The 20,078-nt window shown below is 49.6% G+C and overlaps 1 protein-coding gene across 5 annotated transcripts in view; it reads left to right on the top strand.

Annotated features, from left to right (window-relative positions):
• Positions 1 to 529: 529 nt before the first annotated feature.
• The window catches only part of EPB41L4B (erythrocyte membrane protein band 4.1 like 4B), a 159,396-nt gene continuing 139,847 nt past the window's right edge, over positions 530 to 20,078 (top strand). For 2 of the 5 annotated variants that reach the window (XM_017498554.2, XM_017498553.2), the window contains exon 1: positions 530 to 1,438. In XM_017498554.2, the coding sequence (XP_017354043.1) occupies positions 1,139 to 1,438 (300 nt within the window). In that variant the 5' untranslated portion in view covers positions 530 to 1,138. The remainder of the gene's footprint in view (positions 1,439 to 20,078) is intronic. The other 3 variants (XM_017498552.2, XM_037727889.1, XM_017498555.2) reach the window with 2 other exon arrangements.

The raw sequence follows: 20,078 nt of genomic DNA on the forward strand, positions 1-20,078 counted from the left end.
TATTTATGTAGGCCTTTATCTCAATACTGGACCTGAGATCTTGAGGAAAGGTGTTTTCTTTCGTAGTATATTGGAAAAATACTTCCTCTCCTCGCCGGGCCTCAACTTCCTTATGTGGAAGGAGTCCACTGGATTGGAATGACTGAAAGAGCCCTGCCAGCTCTGAGATCTTAAATGGACAGAACTTAAGTAGCAAGGACCTTGTAGATTACCTTGTTGATTACCTAGTCCACCCCTCTCCTTTTCCTTTTCCGGAAGAGGAAACAGTGCTATTTTTCCAAGAGGAGAAACTTAGTGCTATTCTCTCTGTCTGGTCTCCTGGACAAAGCTTCCCAGAGGGTCACGCAGCCCTGTTTTCCTATCGGTGCGAGGGGGCACTCGGCGCCTCCAGGGCTCTGGGCGCCGGAAACACGTGTGTGCTCACCTACGTGTACACACGTGAGCACACCTACAGCAGCAGGGGGAGCTCAGGCCGGCAGGGGGCAGCACAGACCCAGCTTGCAATTACCCGGCGCAGCCCCGAGGGAGGAGGGCGTGCTGCAGTCCCGGCGGCGGCGGCGGCGGCGGCTGGAGGTGCAGCCTCCCAGGTGGGAGGCGGGGGCTGCGGGCTCAGGAAAAGGCGCCTTGGGAGAGGGCGCTCGGCGGGGCCTCCTCGGGCCCCGGGCGCGGCGCGGCGAGTGGGAGCGAGCGCGCCAGGAGCACGCAGGCGCCCTGCTCCTGCTGGCCCTCGGCTGGCGCGCGGCGCGGGAGCAGCCCGCAGCCCGCAGCCCGCCTCCCGCGCCCCCTGCGCCCCCCGGCCGCCCGTCGGGAGCAGCCCCTCGGCAGCCCGCGCAGGCCGCCGGCCCGGGAGAGCGCGCGGCAGCGGCGGCGGTAGCGGCGGCGGTGGCGGCGGGACGGCCCCGAGCGCGCCCTCCCGCCCGCGGCCACTTGCAGCCGGCGCTGGCCCGGCTGGCGCGCCCCGCAGGCGGCCGGAGCGCGGCCTCGGCCTCGGCCTCGGCGCGAGCTAGCCCCGGGCCACAGCCCGCGAGACGCGGCGCGGGCGGCCGAGGGCACTGACGGCGTCGCGGGGCGCTCCCGGGCGGCGGCGCAGCGGCAGCGGCGGCGCAGGGGGCGGAGGCAGGGGGCGCCCCCAGCCAGGATGCTGCGGTTCCTGCGCCGGACCTTTGGCCGCCGCTCCATGCAGCGCTACGCGCGGGGCGCGGCGGGGCGTGGGGCCGCCGGGCTGGGGGACGAGCGCGACCGGGGGCCGCGGGGGGGCCCGGCCGCCGCCTCCTCGGCGCTGCCCGCCGCTCCCGGGGGCAGCGTGTTCCCCGCGGGCGGCGGGCCCCTGCTCACGGGTGGCGCGGCCGTGCACATCTCCGCCGCCGGCGCCGCCAAGGCCACCCTCTACTGCCGCGTCTTCCTGCTCGACGGGACCGAAGTGAGCGTGGACCTGCCGGTGAGTGACGGAGCCGATCTGGGGCACTGGCACCCCGTGCCCCTTGGGGCAGCTCCCCCTCCTCCGGTGCTTGCCTCGGGGGCGCCCTCCTGGCCCTTCTATGTGGATCCCCTCCCCCATTCCCTTCTCCGACCACTCCTTAACCCTGTTTCTTCTTGATCCACCCCGTCCCGGTCTCTTCCGAGCCCCCGCTTTGGCCTGCGTCCCCTCCTTGGCACATTGCGCCGCGGGATTGCGCTTTCTTTGGTGCCCACCTAGTCCTTGGGGCATCGCCCCCTCCCCAGTACACACAGTCCCCAAGTCCCGAGACCCCGCCCCCCTGGCGCGGGTGGCCGGTGTCCCCTTCCGTCCCTAGCTTCCCGCGGGGTCTTCCTGATGTTGGGTTATTGGATAGAAAAATTTCAAATCAATACAAGGCCGTCCCGGGGTGTCCAGCTTGTCCCCCGCAAACTCGCCATCAGGCCTTGGTGAGACAGCAGAGAGGAGAGCCTCTCGCCTGCAGGCGCCCCAAGTTTAGGAGGGGGGTTAGGAGACCATTTCTGCTCTCTGCTGATCCCTTCTGGATACACCCCACTCCCATTCTCGGAGCCCCACATGCCCCGCAGCCTCGCAGGTGTATGGCTACTTGGGAGCTAACTCTAGAATTGGCTCTCTCCGACCTGCCCGCTTTGCACCGGCAGAGCCCTTGCTGGGGCGCTGGGAGTCTATCCCGGGGTGCCCGCGGAACGAGGCGCGCCGGACTTTCCCCTTCGGGCACCTTGCGTGGGGTCGACGGGGCACCCCAGGGCAACGACGCCTGGGCCTGCGTCCCGAGCACCCGCCCACAGGTGGTTGCACCCCCGCCCCGTGCCAGCTGAGAGCTAGGCCGGCGCTGCAGTTCCCTGCAGGGCGTCCAGTTACCAGTGAGTCTTTCTGGCTGAAGGGGCCAGATCAGATCAAATCAAACCACACATTAACTGGGCGCCCACTGTGCACCCGGCGCTGCGGCAGACGGTGCCTTCGGGAATCTCTGGGTGTGACTGAGGACACAGCAGTAATTGAGCTTTAGATGATTGTTGCAGATCATCTTGAGGCTGTCAAGGGAAGAAATAACATAACCCGGACTTCCAAGGAAGCATATAGGCCTTCCCGGGTGGAAGAAATGTTTGGACTTCGTGTGAGAACGAGGCACATGTGAAAAGGGTCTCAGATGGGAAAATCATATCCTGCCTGGCCTGGAGTTTAACGCTTCCCGATGTAGGTTGAATTTTGAGACAGTTTCAATTTATGGCAAATTTATTTTTGTGGTTCTTTGTGCTCTCCATAAGATATCATTTTGCTATGAACATGAAAATACCCTTTGGGGGCCTTTTTATTGATGGAAAAGGAGCCAACATTCGGGCGTTGACTTTAAAATAGCATTAAAATGTTACTGCTCCCCAAGAATGGGGCTCTCCAGCTTTTATTCAGCTGGGAGAGGGAGGCCTGAAGAGCAGGGGAGGAGGATAGAGGAGCAGGCTGCCTCTGGAGTGGGCAGCTTGTGTTAGGAGAGGATGTGGCGTAGTTTGCATCTCGGATCTGGGAGAGGAATGCTATCCTTGGGAAGTTTGACAGTGCTCCTTGCTGGTGGTTTTCTCATCTGTTCCCTGGGGATGATTCGTTTATAAAATGTGTTGCTTGTCAGCTCCGAGAGAAAGGCTTAAATGGTGTGCATGGTGAATAGACCCAAACAGGTACACAAATGAACAGGTTGGGACAGGAAGGCTGACTGATTACAGCCAGTGGAGCCCTCACGGGAGCGTGGGGGAAGGGGACATTTGCATCCTAAAAGGTTTCTTCACCTTATAAAAGGCTGCTTGGCAAAAGAATTGCCCGATCCCAGGTATCCCTAGAATGGCAGATTTCTTGATTCCTTTATGATGTGACTTAGTGAAGCCCACATTTCTTTTATGCGCGTACACACACGTATATGCCCCTGTCCACAGGCAGATAAAAAGCAAATGCTGGCTTGTGTCATGTGAGCTCTCAGGGAAGAAAGATGAAGAAAAATCGCCAGTGGGCACAGCTCATCGATTTAAAGATTTATTGGATATTAGGTCTGCATCACAGTCTCCTAATCTTCCCAGATCTGAGTGTGTGTTCCTGTAATTAATTCTGAGTTACGAGGTTAACGCCAGGCGGCCAGCAGCTCCCTGATGCATTTGGAGCATTTGCTGCTCCTCAGACTCACTTCACTGGGCTCACTCTTTATGCTGTCCTTTTGGCATTTGGCCCCACTTGTCATTATTCTCTTTTGTGTTACTGGATTTTTACCACTTCCTGGGCCCTGGTGTTGCCTTGCTGCTTGTCCTAAGATAGGATTTACCTTTGACCGCAATACCCCAAGCTGGCTTCTCAGGCGCCCAGGGACGTTGCCAGGCTAACTGTGGCTCCTTTGTAATGAAAACCCTCGGGCGGCATTAGCCTCCAGAATTCCTTTGCTCAACCTCCTAAAAGTTGGCTATGTGCTGTTATAAACCTTTTTGTTAGCCCTAGTCAGGACACTTGTATTCTGAAATTGCCTGGAACACAATAACACCCTCAGTGTGTGACCGTGCTGTGGCACCTCAGTCCAGTCCAGACCACATTTATTGGGCGTCACCAGTGTGCCAAGCTCTGTGCTGCAGACACAAAGCTGAATGAGATGTGGCCGGGAGGCTCTTGGGAAACACAGGTGAAAACACGTTTCTTGTGTTCCGGCACACCCAGACAGGGTGCTGGGGCCGGATGGGATGGGGGAAGTGGAAGGACTTCCTGGAGACTTTGATACTTGAGATTATAGGATCTCAGGTCCAGTGTCCCTTGGTAAAGCCGTGGGCCAATTGTGACACATAATAAAGAGAAAAGCAGCAGCAATTGTTTCTTCTGACAGGGCTTGGAGCCCCCTTCTCTGGTGGTAGGTTGAGCCATCTAGCATCCCTGGGTGTTTTGTTTTTTTTTTTTTTTTGGAATATGGGGTCTCATCTGTCACCCAGGCTGGAGTGCAGTGGTAAGACCACAGCTCACTGCAGCCTTGATCTCCTGGCCTCAAGCGATCCTCCCACCTCAGCCTCTCTAGTAGCTGAGACTACAGGTGTGCATCACTACACCTGGTTAATTAAAAAAAAATTGTTTTTATAGACATGGGGTCTCCCTATATTGCCCAGACTGGTCTCAAACTTGTAGACTCAAACGATCCTCCTGCCTCTGTCCCCAACGGTGTTGGGATTACAGCCATGAGCCACTGTGCTTGGTCCCTGGGTGTTCTTAACCTTTGCTATGGATAGTCAGCGGTGGCTTTTCAATCTTTGATAAAACAAAATGTGAGTAACAAGATGTTTTAAAAGAACTCTATCTATAACATGCAGTCTGAAGTGAACTTGCTGTACAAACCCAGCTTCCAGATGAGCCCTTGCTCGCCCTGCCAACCAGAGTGCCAGCCTGAGCCAGTCCTCTTCAGAAACTCTGGCCCTGCCTTGGACAGCACCTCCCTCTCCTTAACCCAGCCCAGCCTCGCCCAACCCTCTAGGTGTGGTCTGTTCGGAGCAGGGCAGGACTCCCTCCCTCGGCCTGCCCTAGACGCTTTCCTTCTATTAATGCAGCTGAAGATCCCATTAGTGTGCTTGGCAGCGGCACCCACTGTTGACTCATATTAGCTCTCTGTTGACTAAATCCCTGGCATCGCTTTTGCTCGTATGGCTGTTGCTCAGCCCCGCCTCCCGTTGCCCTGTGTGCTCGGTGTGGAAAGCTATGAGGACATGTGTCCAGCCAGTTAGCAGTCCCGCCATGCTTTGGAGGGAACGGCCCATGAGATTTGTTGCATTTGGTGCAGTTGCCTTCCCTGCATCTGAAACTCAATGTTGACTCGTTGTGGTCCAGTGCAAACATGGAGGACTTCAGAATTCAAAGTTCTACCTTTGTGTATTACACCCTGGCTCTGCAGCTTTGGGCAATTTCAGCCCTCCAAGCACTCACTTCCTGGTCTTCCCAATGGGGATGATGGGAGGATTCAGTGACGGGAAGGCCTCAATGTGCCACAGAGTGCTAAAAGGTTGCTGGTAGGTTGTAATCTTAGAAACCTCTCCTTCCTCTACTTTGGACTCTGGAAAGGTTTGAATAAGTTTCTAGTAATAGACATTAAAAAAAAAAAATCTGTGCCAGGCAGGCTAACCATTGCTTGGCTCTTCTTTAGTGGAAATTGGAAGTTGGATGTAGTATGAGAAATGCTTTTTTAAAAGTTTCACTTTGTATTTGAAAAGTGGTTTTTTCAGCAAAAACAGAAAAATGCAGGTTTTTCAAATTTTAGGACTGAAACCTCTGATCTGACATAACATACATAATACGACGTAAAGGTCATATGGCTTATTTAGGAATTGAAAGGGACCCTGGACAGCACCTCCCCAACCCCTTGGAGAAACTGGGAAACTGTGGTCTGTGGCTATAAAGTGATTTCCCTTTAGTCAGTCAGTGAAAGAGTTGGAACAGGCTCCTTTGGGAACCCTGATTGTCAGCGTCTGTAGGTGTCAAGCGTATGGTCAGCAGTGGGAGGGAAGACTAACCCCACCTCCTAACACAGGATCATGGAAGGGGATGGGGTACGTTCCTGGCAGTTGAAAATGGTACAGATTTTTCCAAACAGTGGAGAAACTTGAGCAAAATGACCCCAACTTCAGTGTACACAAAGTTCATCTGGGATTTTTTTTCTTTCAATTAAAATTCCCAGAGCACACCCCCAGAAATTGTGATTCAGTAGATTTAGGAAGCTCAACTTTTAACAAGTACTGCAGGTGATTCTGAGGAAGGTGGTCCCTTCACAGCCAGTGAAAAACCCTGGCTTGAGAACTGTGAGAACAGAGGCAGCTGCACCCTGCGTTCAAAACTGCTGTAGCAATGGGGTGGGGGGTGGCAGTGGGGTTGGCAGTCTTTGAGCTGGGGCTTGGCCTGTACTTTAGGGAGCCTATTTTTGTCACAGTGGAGTGGAGAGCTGGAGAAGGGACTGGAGATCAGTTGTGCCATTGCATTTGTCAGGAAAGGGGTGATGAGAACCTGGCTAGGAGAAGCGGGTGATGGTAGAGCAGCTCACAGGTAGAGTCAGGTGAGTATGCTGGGGAAGGTGAAGGCTTGAGGTAGCACTGTCTTCACTCTTGGCTGGGAAGAAACAGGGGACCTGCAGGAGGTCGGAGAAGACAGCTTCTCATTTGCAGTCTTTCCCAAGGCTCTGCTGCCATGGGCACCCTGCCTTATCCCAGACCTCTGTCTGGGTGACTTGCTTTTTCTGTCCCTGCGGGGAAGGTATTGGCTACAGGTGGCCTTCCAGTGTTTACCCCACCCACACCCCCTCTCAGACCTGGAATGAGGCCTTGGGTATCTAGTGGGTCATGAGTTTGTGTTATTTTTGGAAATGCTTTGTTTGTTTTAAAAGGAAGACGGAGGTGGGGGGCAAGAGAGGGGTAATGAACACCCTTCTCAAAGCCCTTGCTTGTCCATGATACAAGCAAGAGCACCAACTCCCCTTCTATGCTGACTGGATTTGGCAGTGTTAATAAGGGGCGGGGGCTGGCCTGCAGGGGGAAGGGACCGCAGCCCAGCCTCTCCTGTGCCAGTAACATGACCCCACACTGGTACAGGGCTCTGAACAAATATTAACTTGCTAAGCACTTTCACGTGCATAATCTCATTGAATTCTGTTCCTAGTACACTGCAGTGGATGAAGGCACAGGTCTGTTTCATTTTGAAATAGCAGAAGGTCGATGGGGGTGGGGCCTTCCCTTAAATTCTTGCGTGGGGACTAAGAAGAAATCCAGCCTGGCAACCACAGAAATCCTCCGCCTACCATTTGTCCTCAAAACACGTGTTCCATCCTTGCCCACTTCTTGACTCCCTTTGGCCGACTGGGGGTGGACTCCTCCCTGGGCTTCTCTCTGCCCTGCCTGGGGCCTTCTCCTCCAGTGGGAGCTGCACTCCAGTCTCCACCTCTAGCCGGTGGCTGCGGCCTGTGGGCAGGGTCGTCTGCTGATTCATCTGGGTGTGTGCCAGGTTCGGGTGTGTGCTCCCCTCCCCACTTCTATTTCATGTTTAGAATGCGTTCCTCACAGATCCATTCCAAAATACAGAGAGGTTGGGACAACATCTACAGTTTTGTTAGATAAGCACTGTTAAAATTCGGGTGCACATTCATCTGTGCTTTTTTCATTCATATTTAGATATAAACATGTATTTAAAATGATGAACTTATATGGGTTGATGGAATTCTCTCTCCCACCAGCTCAGCACAATTGAATAAGGACGGTAGACCTGGAGCTTGTGTCTCCTTAGGGTGAGGCCCTTGGCCCTCTTCTCTACATTTCCTGGGACTCTTAGCTGCAGTGGGGAGCCCCTCAGTGCTGGTTAGCCATCTGCACTGTCTGCTGTCTGCTGCATCTGCCTTCGTAAGAAGCAAGCTGCCTGGAACTCTGACCCTCTTCACCACAATTACCTTCTCTTGCTGGCAGGTTAAAGGTCTTGTTGAGGTGTCCTCAGAGTCCCCTTGCATCTGGGAGCACTTGCTATGGGGTGGTCTCTCTCTATCCAGCCCAGGATGCCCATGACTGCTACCAGCCAGAGCTGATCTGGCAGAGTGGGGCTGGAGCCTGGCAGCATCCCTGTTGTGCCCCCGCCCTAATCCCTCTAATCCCACTTCTTCTGCAGCCTCCATGGCCTCTCTCTAGAGATGGATTAATTTTACTAGTCCCACTTGATTTAATTTGTTTTTTTTTAATTGTTTTCCAAAATGTTTTTGTTTGCTCACAGTATGTTTTCTTCAGTCAGCAGAGGCTTACTGAGTCCTTACACTGCATTAAGCATGGGGGAGGGGTATCGGAGAGAGAAGAGTGTTTCTTCAGCACCCAGTCTAGAGGGGCAGACAGTGTAAATAGATACACATGAACCAATATGGTGGTGCCGGGGGTGAGCAACTGAACTGTGTTCTGGAGTTGGAAAGGCTTTTTTTTCCTTTTTTTGGTAATGTTGGGATCTCGCTATATTGCCCAGGCTGGTCTGGAACTCCTGGCTTCAGGAGATCCTCCCACCTCCCAAAGCTCTGGGATTACAGGTGTGAATCACCCCACCTGGGCAGTTGGAGAAGGTTTGATCCCCAGAGTGACAATGGAATTGTCCCAAAGGATGTGTAGGGGTTCAGCTTTATCTGGGCAGAGGAAACAGCAGGTGCAAGCGCATGGACTATGGGGGTCAGAAAAGCTTGATCCCTGGGCTCTGGTCTCCTTGGGGTAGGGGAGCCAGATGAGTTCTGGCTATGTCCCCGGATCTTAAAGGAGTGAGTGAGGGAGGGAGTACCCTTTGAAATGCAGACGATGTCAGGAGCCCATCGGAAAGACCAATTTAGGTGCCCTTCTTGTTGAATCCTCATAAAAACTGTGTTGATGGTTACTGTTGTTATTCCTGATTTGTAGAGGAGAAAATCAGGGCTTGGCAGATGGGTTAAGAAACTTGTGCAAGGTCACGTAGCTAGTGAAGGCAGACTCCAGCTTGGTTTGTGGTCTGTGAAGGTCTCTGACAGTACAGCTGGGTGAGGGGTGTGGGAAGGCTCTGAGCTTGCCCCGGAGGTTCCAAGCTGGATGGAGACCCCTGAGCCCCCAAAGGGTTTTCTCCTTTGCAGGCCACTTGGGATTTCCAGAGATCAGATTTACTTCTTTAGTTAGACTCATTTAATGTCATTTCACTCGAGTGCATAATGGTTTGATGGCCATAATTCAACACTCAGAAGTAGGTGATGTTTTTAAAAAGTGCTTAATAGAACAACATTAAAATTATCTCAAAGAAAAACATTTTCATATTCCTATCCTGCTGCATAGCAACTGGTTGGTTTCACTTTGTTCCTTTCCATCTTTGTGCTTTGGTATATGTGTTTATAAGCGTGGTGTATATCCTTTAAAAAATGTTTTTTCTTTTCTCCTCCCCATCCACTGGCTTCTCACCAGTTTGGTGCCCTCTTTTGTGCGTATTCTAGAGTACTTAAATTCAACCCTTCTTCTCTGCCGTGTGTGATGTAGTTTGAGTGAGTAATACCTGTCTCTGGGGGCTTGGAGATTGTTATGCAAAGCACCTGATCACTTACGCATCAGGCAGCCCCATCTCCAAGGCGTGCAGAATCTGTGTTGCTTCCCTTAATCACTGCCGCCTGGGAAGGTGCACGTTATCATCCCCTTTGCAGATGGTCTCTGAGAGCAGATGGCCTCGGGCCACTCTGCTAGTAAGTATGGGAGAGCCAGATTGAATTTAGGTTTCCTGACTCATTTTCCAGTGCTCTTCCCCTCAGCTCATGCTGTGCACACCCAGCCTTCCTGTGTTAAATATGCGTTCTCTTCGAACTCCCAGGGAAGGTCAGAATTTCATGCAGTAAAATCCCGTCTCTTCTGAACCACTTTGCCTTTCAGCATCTCTGGCATTTGGATTCTGTCTACCATTTCTCAGCATTTTTTTTTAGGTTCTTTTCCCCAAAGTCATAGCTGGCTGAGTGCCCAGCATTTTCTTCTTGAAGCTAAGAACTGGAAGATGATATCCCAAGGGTCCTGTCCCAGCCGTGGGATCATCCAGTGCTCCTTGTTACCCAGCTCATTCCCCCCGGGTGGAATGGTCTGCCCTGCAGCTGCGAGGTTGCCAACTGCCTGGTTCAGCGGGTGCCTGCAGAGCTGGCATCCCTCAGCCCTGTGGTGGCTTTTCCGTGCCTTTCTCATGAGCTGAATGCCATTGTCTGCCGCATGGCATTCGCTCAGGTGGGTTGAAGTCAGCCCGACATGCATCTCCTTTGCTCTGCCTGCTCACTTGCTCAGCTGCACCTACCCTGAATTAAGAATTGTTTTAAAATTCATGGTATTAATATACATAACCTAAGATTTACTATTTTAACTGTGTTTAAGTGTACGCAGTAAAGTGACATGAAGTACATTCTCACTGTTTTGCCACCATCACCACTATCGGTCTCCAGACGTTTTTCATCTTCCCAAACTGAAACTCAGTCCCCATTAAACATTAACTCCCCATTTTCACTCTCCCCAAACCCTAGCAACCACCATTCTACTTTTTGGTGTCTATGAATTTAGCTACTCTAGGTACTTCATATAAGTAGAATCCTACAGTATTTGTCCGTTCGTGTCTGGCATATTTCACTTAGCATAATATTCTCAAGGTTCATCCATGTAGGTAGCAGGTGTGAGAACTTCTTTCCGTGTTAACGCTGAGTGATGTTCTCTTGTAAGCGTACACCACGTGTGGTTTATCCGTTTATCTGAGTGTGGATGTTTATGCAGGTCTGGACCTTCTTAACTCAGTCCTACCCATTTACTTGTGGCACTGCCACCGGAGACTTGGATGTCCCCAGCCCTCACCTCGTAGTTTTATTCTTGGATTCTGACACCTCTTCCCTGGGACTCTTCTGCGTCGTGCTGATCATCTTCCAAGGCTGTCTGGGCTTCGTTTGGGGGTGTGTGGCAGACAAGTTGTTCTCCCCCTTACATTTTTGTCTGAGTTGCTCAGTGTTGGCAAGCCCTCTGTCCAGCACATTCTTTAGATTTTTAAATGATGAAATATAAATACAAAAGACTCTCTATAACATGAATAGTTTGAGAAAAACAACACAATGCACATCCTTGTGCCCACCACCCAACTTAGGAACAAAGACTGTCACCAATGCTGTGGAAGTCCCTGAATGCTCCTCCTCAGTCACATTCCCCTCCCTCCATCCTCAAGTGTGTCTTTCATCCCTTTTCTTTACAGGTTTTCTGCCTATGTACCTTTTCCTAAACAATATCATGTTAGTTTTGCAGGTCTGTGAACGATATAGACATGAATTTTTCCTTCAATATTGTGTCAGTGAGAATCTGTGTCAATGGGCTGACTAGAGTTCATACTTCTCTCTATTATTCCATTGCATGCATATACCAGGATTTATCCTTTGTGGACATTGGGATGTTTTCACTTTGGAACTATTGGGAACAAAAAATACTGCTTTGAACTTTCTGGAATTGGTCTTTGGTGTGTATGTGCCAGGAAGCATCTCTCCTGGGTGTGTACCTGGGAGGAAGAGTGGGCGGGGCCCTTTATAATGACACAAAATTGTTTTCCAGAATCCCCACAGCGTATAAAAGCCTCCCTGATCCATTCTTCTCCAGTACTTGGCATTGTCAGCTGCTTTGTTTGATTTTAACCAGGGTAGTGGGAGTTAGTGGAACCTTTGTGGTCTCTACTTTCCCCCAGTTGTTGATGGGTTGAGTACCTTTCATCTATCCATCTCTCTCTCTCTCTGCGTGTGTGTGTTTGTGTGTGTGTGTCTGTGTGTGTGTGTGTGTGTGTGTGTATACATACTTTAATAATAGAGATGGGATCTGGTTATGTTGCCCAGGCTGTTCTCAAACTCCTGGCCTCCAGCAGTCTTCCCACCTCAGCCTCCCAAAGTGCTGGCACAGGGGGGCCACTGCACCTGGCCAGGGTTGAGTGTCTTTCATATGTTGTTAGCCATCTGTAGTTCCTCCCAGAATGCTTTATGATTTTCACCTGTGTTTTTAGGTGGATTTGGAGTTGTATTTTTCTTATTGGCCCTGGACTCCATGAGACTGTCTCCTATATCCCCTTCTTCTTCTGAGGTCATCTCAGTGGAACAAGGGAGCGAACACTCTGAGCCCCCAAACTGTCAAGCTTCCTTGGCCGCCCTTTCCTAAGTAGGAATTAATGTTTTGACTTCACTTTCACTGTGAATGAGCTGAAGTCGGTGCTGCTGGTGGCTTTTTGTGAGAGCAACTGCGGGATCTATAGTATTCACATCAGTTCTGCCCACTCTTTTTGAAGTTTTTATTATGGAAATTTCTAAGCATATTCCAAAGTAGTGAGAACTATATATGGACCCTAAGTACTTTCTGCCTTTATTTCTGTACTTATCAGTTTATGGCCACGCTCCTTTTTTATACCCCTCCCTACTGCCCTTTCCTGATTATTTTAAACAAATTATAAACATGGAATTTCTTTTTTCTTTTCTTTTCTTTTTTTTTTTTTTAAGACAGAGTCTCGCCCTGGGGACTAGAGTGCAGTGCGATCTCGGCTCACCACAACCTCTGGCTCCAGGATTCAAGCGATTCTCCTGCCTCAGCTCCCCAAATAGCTGGGATTACAGGCACATGCTACCACGCACGGCTAATTTTTTGTATTTCTAGTAGAGACAAGGCTTCACAATGTTGGCCAGGCTGGTCTTGAAATCCTGACTTCAAGTGATCTGCCTGCTTCAGCCTCCCAAAGTGCTGGGATTACAGATGTGAGCCACCGTGCCTGGCCTAAACATGTAATTTCAAACATTTATTTCAGTATGTATCTCTAAAGGATAAGGACCAGTTTTTAAAAAACAGAGTTGGGGCCGGGCGCGGTGGCTCAAGCCTGTAATCCCAGCACTATGGGAGGCCGAGGCGGGTGGATCACGAGGTCAAGAGATCGAGACCATCCTGGTCAACATGGTGAAACCCTGTCTCTATTAAAAATACAAAAAATTAGCTGGGCATGGTGGTGCGTGCCTGTAATCCCAGCTACTCAGGAGGCTGAGGCAGGAGAATTGCCTGAACCCAGGAGGCGGAGGTTGCGGTGAGCCGAGATCGCGCCATTGCACTCCAACCTGGGTAACATGAGTGAAACTCCATCTCAAAAAAAAAAAAAAAAAAGCAGAATTGGTTGTGCTAGCACACACCTGTTGTCTCAGCTACTTGGGAGGCTGAGAGGGAAGAATCACTTAAGTCCAGGAATTCGAGGCCCGCCTGAGCAACATAACAAGACCTCATGTCAAATATGTGTATATATATGTATACACACACACACACACACACACACACCCCTCCCTAATACTATTAAAACTTCCAAAAATAAGGAACAATTACTTTTTAGTGTCGGATATTCAGTCAATATTCAAATTTTCTTTGGTTTTGAGCAAGGTTCTTTCATTGCATTTGATAGATATTCCATCTAAGGCTCTTAACCTGAATACCTCCCCCCTCACCTTTCTGAGCCATTTATCTGCTGAAGAAGTAAGGCCATTTGTCCTATTACAGTTTGCTACTTTCTTGGTTTTGTTGATTGCATCCTCAACATTGGTCACCCCTGAGGCAGTTAGTACAAGAGATGGCCTTATTTCAAGCATCTGATCAGGACACACAGAGACCAGTAAGATCCTTGTCCTCAGGAAGGCTGAGTGGAGATCAGTGACTGCACCTGTTGTGACAAATGCCCCAGAGCACTTTAAACCATCTCAGAGGTAAAGGTGGTGAGTGGCAGGGGTGAGTTCACCCTAGGAGAGTGAGCAACCAGGAAAGTACCAGAGAGGAAACTTTGGGCTCTGAGGACAAGGCGGAGGACAATGACACGGTCAGGAGTCCTGCCCTCTGCTCAGCGTGTCAGAGAGCCCAGCCATCTTCCTCTTTTCCACTGGATGTTCCTCCTTTGAAGAGGTCCAAATTTCTTATCTTTGGAAAGTTTTCAGTAGATGTCATGAAAGCGCCTTTTCCCCCCATGTCTGCCTTCTGTTTCTTCATCAGCTCCCCAACCCTGCTGTTGAATGTCTTCCTTGAGCATGGGTCCTTCCTCCCTCTAGCTCACTCCTGTTTGGGTCCCCTTCATACACTCGCCAGGCCCTTCCTGAGCCCTTTCTATCTCTCCTGGCTGGAGATGCCAGCAGACATTTTAGGGAATGCAGAATCAATGAGAAGGGAATTGTGCCGAGTGTGGGACAGCTTGAACCAGTGGGGTCTGCCGCTGAGGGAGCCTTTAGAGAACACCTGGTCCAAATTCTCATTCTTGGGATGGGGAAAGGCATTTCCTGTCTGTCTTGGAAGACCCACAGCTGCTCACTCCAGCCTGCTGCTGCTCACCTGTGGCAAATGAACAGTAATGAGTGTGTAACAAGTACAGCTTCCTGCACACAGCTCCCCAGCTCTTACCAGTGACATCCAGCAGCCTTTTTGCCTCTCTGAGGCTCTGTCACCTCTTCTGAAAGCAACCAGGGTTCTTGACCCCAGCACATGGGGGATGGGGGTTTCTCCAGCTCCCCAGCCTATGTGATGGACGTGGGCTTCATCCAGGGAAGGCTAGTAGACTGTAAAAACCTACAGAGGTTAGTTATTAACCTGCAGCGCACTCTCAACAGCCCATTCCATGGCATTTCACCGACCGACTGGGGTCCTTTTATTGCTCTTGCCTGCTGGGGCCTGCAGAAGGCCCACATTACCTCCTGCTCAGTCGGTGGCAATCTGTATTGGGTGGCATCAGCGCCGCTTTGATGATAGCAAGAGTGGCTGGTCAAAGTCCAGGAAGGGGCCCAAGATAGCTTGGAACTGGCCCAGGTCATGCACGCAGCTGGCAGTGACAGATCCATCGGGACACTTGAGGGTGAAACCTGAGAAAGAAGGTCTGGGATATGGGATATTGTAATGGGAGAGCAGGAAATTTAAGGTCAGAGGTATTTGTTTAGGATACCTCAGTATTCTAGGGCTGTGGAATTTATTTTGCTTTGAAGTCCAGAAGTATTTAGCTTTATTCTAAATGTGGTGAAGTTCCTCTTATTTCAAGAGGCTCCTGAAAAATAAAGGAAAAATTACATGCTGTCTTTTAAAAGGAAAAGGATTGTGTGTAGTATAATAGAATTACTGTAAATGTCGTTTATTAACTCACTTCAGGGAAGGAGCTCTTCCACATAGGTAAGTTTTCCAGCGAGTTACAGTTGTTTCCATTTACTGACAACTGTTTTATTTCAGCTATTTCATTTATTTCTCGAAGAAAAACAAACAACAGAGCGTCTAGTGTAGGTAAGGCCCCGTGCAAGGAATACAAAATGGTCAAACATATCCCCTCTAAAGGAGCTCATTTAGGGTGGGGTATGGAATTGTTCATTGCATTGCCTTGACTTGGCCTTAGTGGCCCCCAGTCAGCATGCTGTGCAGTACTCTCCTGGTCTGCAGGACTCCAGTGCTTGCCTCCCCAGAGGACACGAAGGTTCAAGTCCCTCCATCCCCTCTCCCCAGCAGTTCCAGGCTTCTGCATCCCCTGGATTCTTGGGTCAGCTCTGTATAGTCTTCTAGCCTTCAAAAGCATTGCTTTACTTTCTGCCGTTTTGAGGGCTGGCTGCCTGATCAGTTGTTAATACAACAGTGATTTTCAACATTTACTGCATGCTTAGAATCTTCTGAGGAGTTTTTCAAACTCCAGCTTCTAAGACATTCTCCTGACTACTACTGCCACCAAGATTGCTGGGTTTGGGAGGTGGAACCCCTTCACCAGAATGTTTTTTTGTTTGTTTGTTTTGAGACAGTCTAGCTCTGTTGCTTAGGCTGGAGTGCAATGGCACGATCTTGGCTCATTGCAGCCTCCACCTCCTAGGTTCAAATGATCCTTCTGCCTCAGCCCCCCATTAGCTGGAATTACAGGAACATGCCACCATGCCCGGCTAATTTTTGTATTTTTAGTAGAGACGGGGTTTTACCATGTTGGCCAGGCTGGTCTCGAACTCCTGACCTTAGGTAATCCACCTACCTTGGCCTCCCAAAGAGCTAGAATTGCAGGCATGAGCCGCCACGCCGGCCCAGAATCTTTTTAAACTCTTCAGGTGATTCTGAGGTGCAGTCAGGTTTGAGAAACAATGTTTACAGGCCTCCTTCCCTTACTTTTGTGTAGTGTTGTAGATTTAGATCAGACTTTCACCTTTCATTGTTTCATTTAATCCTTACAGCACTTCCTTGAGAGAATTTTGGGCATTCTTATTTTATAGAAAGCTTACCAGTAAGATTTTGGCCCCGTATCCCACTGCTAGTAAATGACTAAAATAAACTTAAAGTCATTTCCAGGCCAAGTCCACTTCTCCAGGTTTTCTTCATGGCTGTTGCCCTGGTGGCTCTCTGGCAGCACCCCACTGCCCCCTTTACTTCTCACCTGTGTACCTGTACTTGTGCTGCCTTCTTTTTTATTTGTATTTTATTCTTTTTTTTTGAGACGGAGTATTGCTCTGCCGCCCAGGCTGGACTGCAGTGGTGCGATCTCAGCTCACTGCAACCTCCACCTCCCACGTTCAAGCGATTCTCTTGCCTCAGCCTCCCAAGTAGCTGGATTACAGACATTGGGCCACCATGCCTGGCTAATTTTTGTATTTTTAGTAGAGACCGTGTTTCACCGCATTGACCAAGGTGATAGGGAACTCCTGACCTCAGGCGATGCGCCCACCTCCGCCTCCCAAAGTGCTGAGATTACAGGTATGGGCCACTGTTTGGCCTTTTATTTTTATTTTGAATTTTTGAAACAGTCTTGCTCTGTTGCCCAGGCTGGAGTACTCCTCTGCCCACCAGGTTCAAGTGATTCTTCTGCCTCAGCCTCCCTAGTAACTGGGATTACAGGCGCCCGCCACTGCACCCAGCTAATTTTGTAATTTTTGTAGAGATGGGGTTTCACCATGTGAGCCAGGCTGGTTTTGAACTCCTGAGCTCAAGTGATCCACCCGCTTTGGCCTCCCAAAGTGGTGGGATTACAGGCCTGGGCCCCTGCACCCGGCCCGTGCTGCTTTCTTGTTGGCTAATTCTTATCCCTGAAGAGCCTAGCCATCTTTCAGGGCCTGTCTCAGATGATGCCACATTTATGAAGCTTATCCCACCGTTTCCTGCATCCTCCCACCCCACCACCCCACCTTCCCTCGCTTCTCCCACTTGTCCCATGTAGCATTCCCTCTCCTCCTAGGAGCTTGCAGGGCACTTTTTTTGCTTTGGATGAGACCTAGCACATTTCATGTTATAGTAATTCTGTTTGTAGTCATTCAAGCAATAGATAACATTATTGACCTTTTATTTTTTGCAAGTGATTTTTAAAATTGTGGTAAAATATACATGACACAAAATCGACCATTAGTGACATTTAGTACATCGACAGTATTGAGAAACCATCAGTACTGTCTGGCTCAGAATATTGTCATCACCCCAAAAGGAACCTTCTACCTGTTCCTAACCCCTGACAGCCGCTCATCTCTCTTCTGTCTCTCTGGATTTGTTGTCACTGGGTGTTTCATATAAATAGAATCACGTAACACATGGCATTTTATGTCTCGCTTCTTTCACTCAGTATTATGTTTTCAAAGTGTATTGACCATTTACATTGTTCCAAGCCCTTTCCATGGCTTAACTCTGACCCTTCATCCCCACCATGGAGTAGGCAGTTCCTATTGGTATCCTCGTTACACAGGAGATTGAGGAAGAGAGGGGTCAGGCAACTACCAGAGAACACACAGTGCCTAAGTGCTCTTGGCCTCTGCGCTGTTCTGCTGGTCTCTGCCGTTGACTTTGACCTTTAGAAGGGCAACAATGAAACACCAGGAAAGAATTCATCTATGGTATAAGAACAACATATGATTCAGCTCCAGAAGCAGAAACCATTAGAGGTTCCCCTCAGGTCTGCAGAACAGAATTACTGGGGTAGATTGTGCGCTTACAGCTCTCGGCTTAATTGGAGTGTGTCAGTATTGCTGTGAATTTCCCACAAATGTTAGGGGTCAAGTATAGGATTGTGTATCTAGTATTGGAAGCCAGCTGATGTTTTAAGACCTCTGAAATGTTGAGGAATGATGGGTCTTACGGACTCAGAAAGGCAGAGGTACCCCAAGTAAAGGTTTCGCTTCAAAGTGGTGCTTACTATGTGCCAGACACAGCTCTGAGACTTTATGTATCTTTACTTCGCTAATTCTCATAAAACCTTTACAAGGTAGCCACTGCCCTGTTTTATGGATAAGGAAGCAGAAATGCAGAACAGCTAAATTATCTCATCAAGGTCTTGCCACTAGAATGTGGGGTACTCAGGAAGTCTGGTTCCGGCATCCATCTGCTTCATTTTCCTTTAAAAAATTTTTAATTTTCTTTTTTTGGTTATAACATACCTTTCCCAAGACAGTGAGAACAGAGCAGCCTGGTTGCTTGAACAGGACAAGAAAAAGGGAAAAAACATAATGGGAAAAGTACTGATTTGATTTTATTTTTTATAAAAGTTATCCTGTCATATCAGTTCTGTGCATTTAATAAAAATAAAAGGCTAGGGGTGGTGGCTCACAGATGTAATCCCAGCACTTAGGGATACTGAGGCTAGAGGAGTGCTCGAGCCCAGGAAGTCCACACCAGCCTGAGCAACATTGCAAGAGACCCTTTCTCCACAAAAAGAAAAGAAAAGAAAAAAAAAAAAACCAGCCAGGCTTGGTTGCTCACTCCTGTGATCCAGTACTTTGGAAGGCTGAGGTAGGTGGATTGCTTACACCCAAAGTTTGAGATCAGCCTGGGAAACATGGTGAAACCTTATCTCTACCAAAAAAAAAAAAAAAAATTAGCTGGGTGTGATGGTGTGCGCCTGTAATCCCAGCTACAGGCGCGGAGGCTGAGGTTGGAGGATTGCTTGAGCCTGGGAGGTAAAGGCTGAAGTGAACCAACATCACACCACTGAACCCCAGCCTGGGCAACAGAGTAAGACTGTGTCTCAAAACCCACCCCCCCAAAAAGAAACCCACAACTTAAAAAAAAAATAAAAGTAATACATATATATATGATAATGTTTAAGAATTATTGATTGAAGAAAGTTTAAAATAAAAATGGTTTTTACAACTTTCACCAAGTGATCACCACTTCATTAACATTTTGGTGTATATTCTTGCCCCTTTTTTTCTAAGTATGGAGAAAAAGTTTTTTTCAACAAAAATGAGATCATACTATGTATACTCTTTCCTCTCCTCTCTCCTCCCTCCTCTTTCCTCCCTCCCCTCCCCTCTCCTCTCTTTTCTCTTCTTTTCTTTTCTTCGAGTTGGGGTCTCAGTTTGTCACCCAGGCTAGAGTACATTGGCATGGTATGGCTGACTGCAACCCGGAACTCTTGGGCTTGAGCGATCCTCCTGCCTCAGCCTCCTGAGTAGCTGGGACTGCAGGCCCGTGCTACTGTGCCCAGCTTCTTTTTTTAAAATTGTAAGAAAATGTAAGCTTAACGTGTATACTGTACTGCCTCTCATGTTTGAAGGAAAGCTTAGGGACATCTGGTTCTCATCATGGGAAGGAGAAATCTTATCTTTGCAGCCAGGGAGGCAGCTGCATCCTGGTACAGAAGGATCCAGACTGGCTGTGCTGCAGGAAGGCACATTACTGGGTATAAGTTTATGGCTCATGATAGGACCGAGGCTGGCCAACAAGCTCTGAGGTCCCGTGGAGAACGCTGGAGCTTCGTGTGTGTTCCCAGTGCTCATGATAATCCCCTGAGGTCAGGATACCTCAGGATCCTCACATCCCTGTCAGTCATGGCAGACCAGGTTCTGCTGTTCCCATTTGGCTAAGGAGCTAGCTCTTTGGGGCTGAATTGTGGCCCTCTCCATCTTCCCCAGATTCATCTGTTGAAGTCATAACCCCTAGGACCTCAGAATGTGACTATATTTGGGGATAAGGTCTTTAAAGAGGTATTTAAATTAAGAGGAGGTTTTAGGGCAGGCCCTAATCCGGTATGACTGGTGTCCCCTAAAAACAAGAAATTTGGACACAAACCCGTACAGAGGGAGGGCATGCGAAGACACCGGAGAAGACGGGCATCTGCCAGCCAAGGAGAGGCCTCAGAAGGAACCAGC

The sequence above is a fragment of the Cebus imitator genome, unplaced genomic scaffold (genome assembly GCF_001604975.1).
Source record: "Cebus imitator isolate Cc_AM_T3 unplaced genomic scaffold, Cebus_imitator-1.0 Scaffold244, whole genome shotgun sequence".
Classification (NCBI taxonomy): domain Eukaryota; kingdom Metazoa; phylum Chordata; class Mammalia; order Primates; family Cebidae; genus Cebus; species Cebus imitator.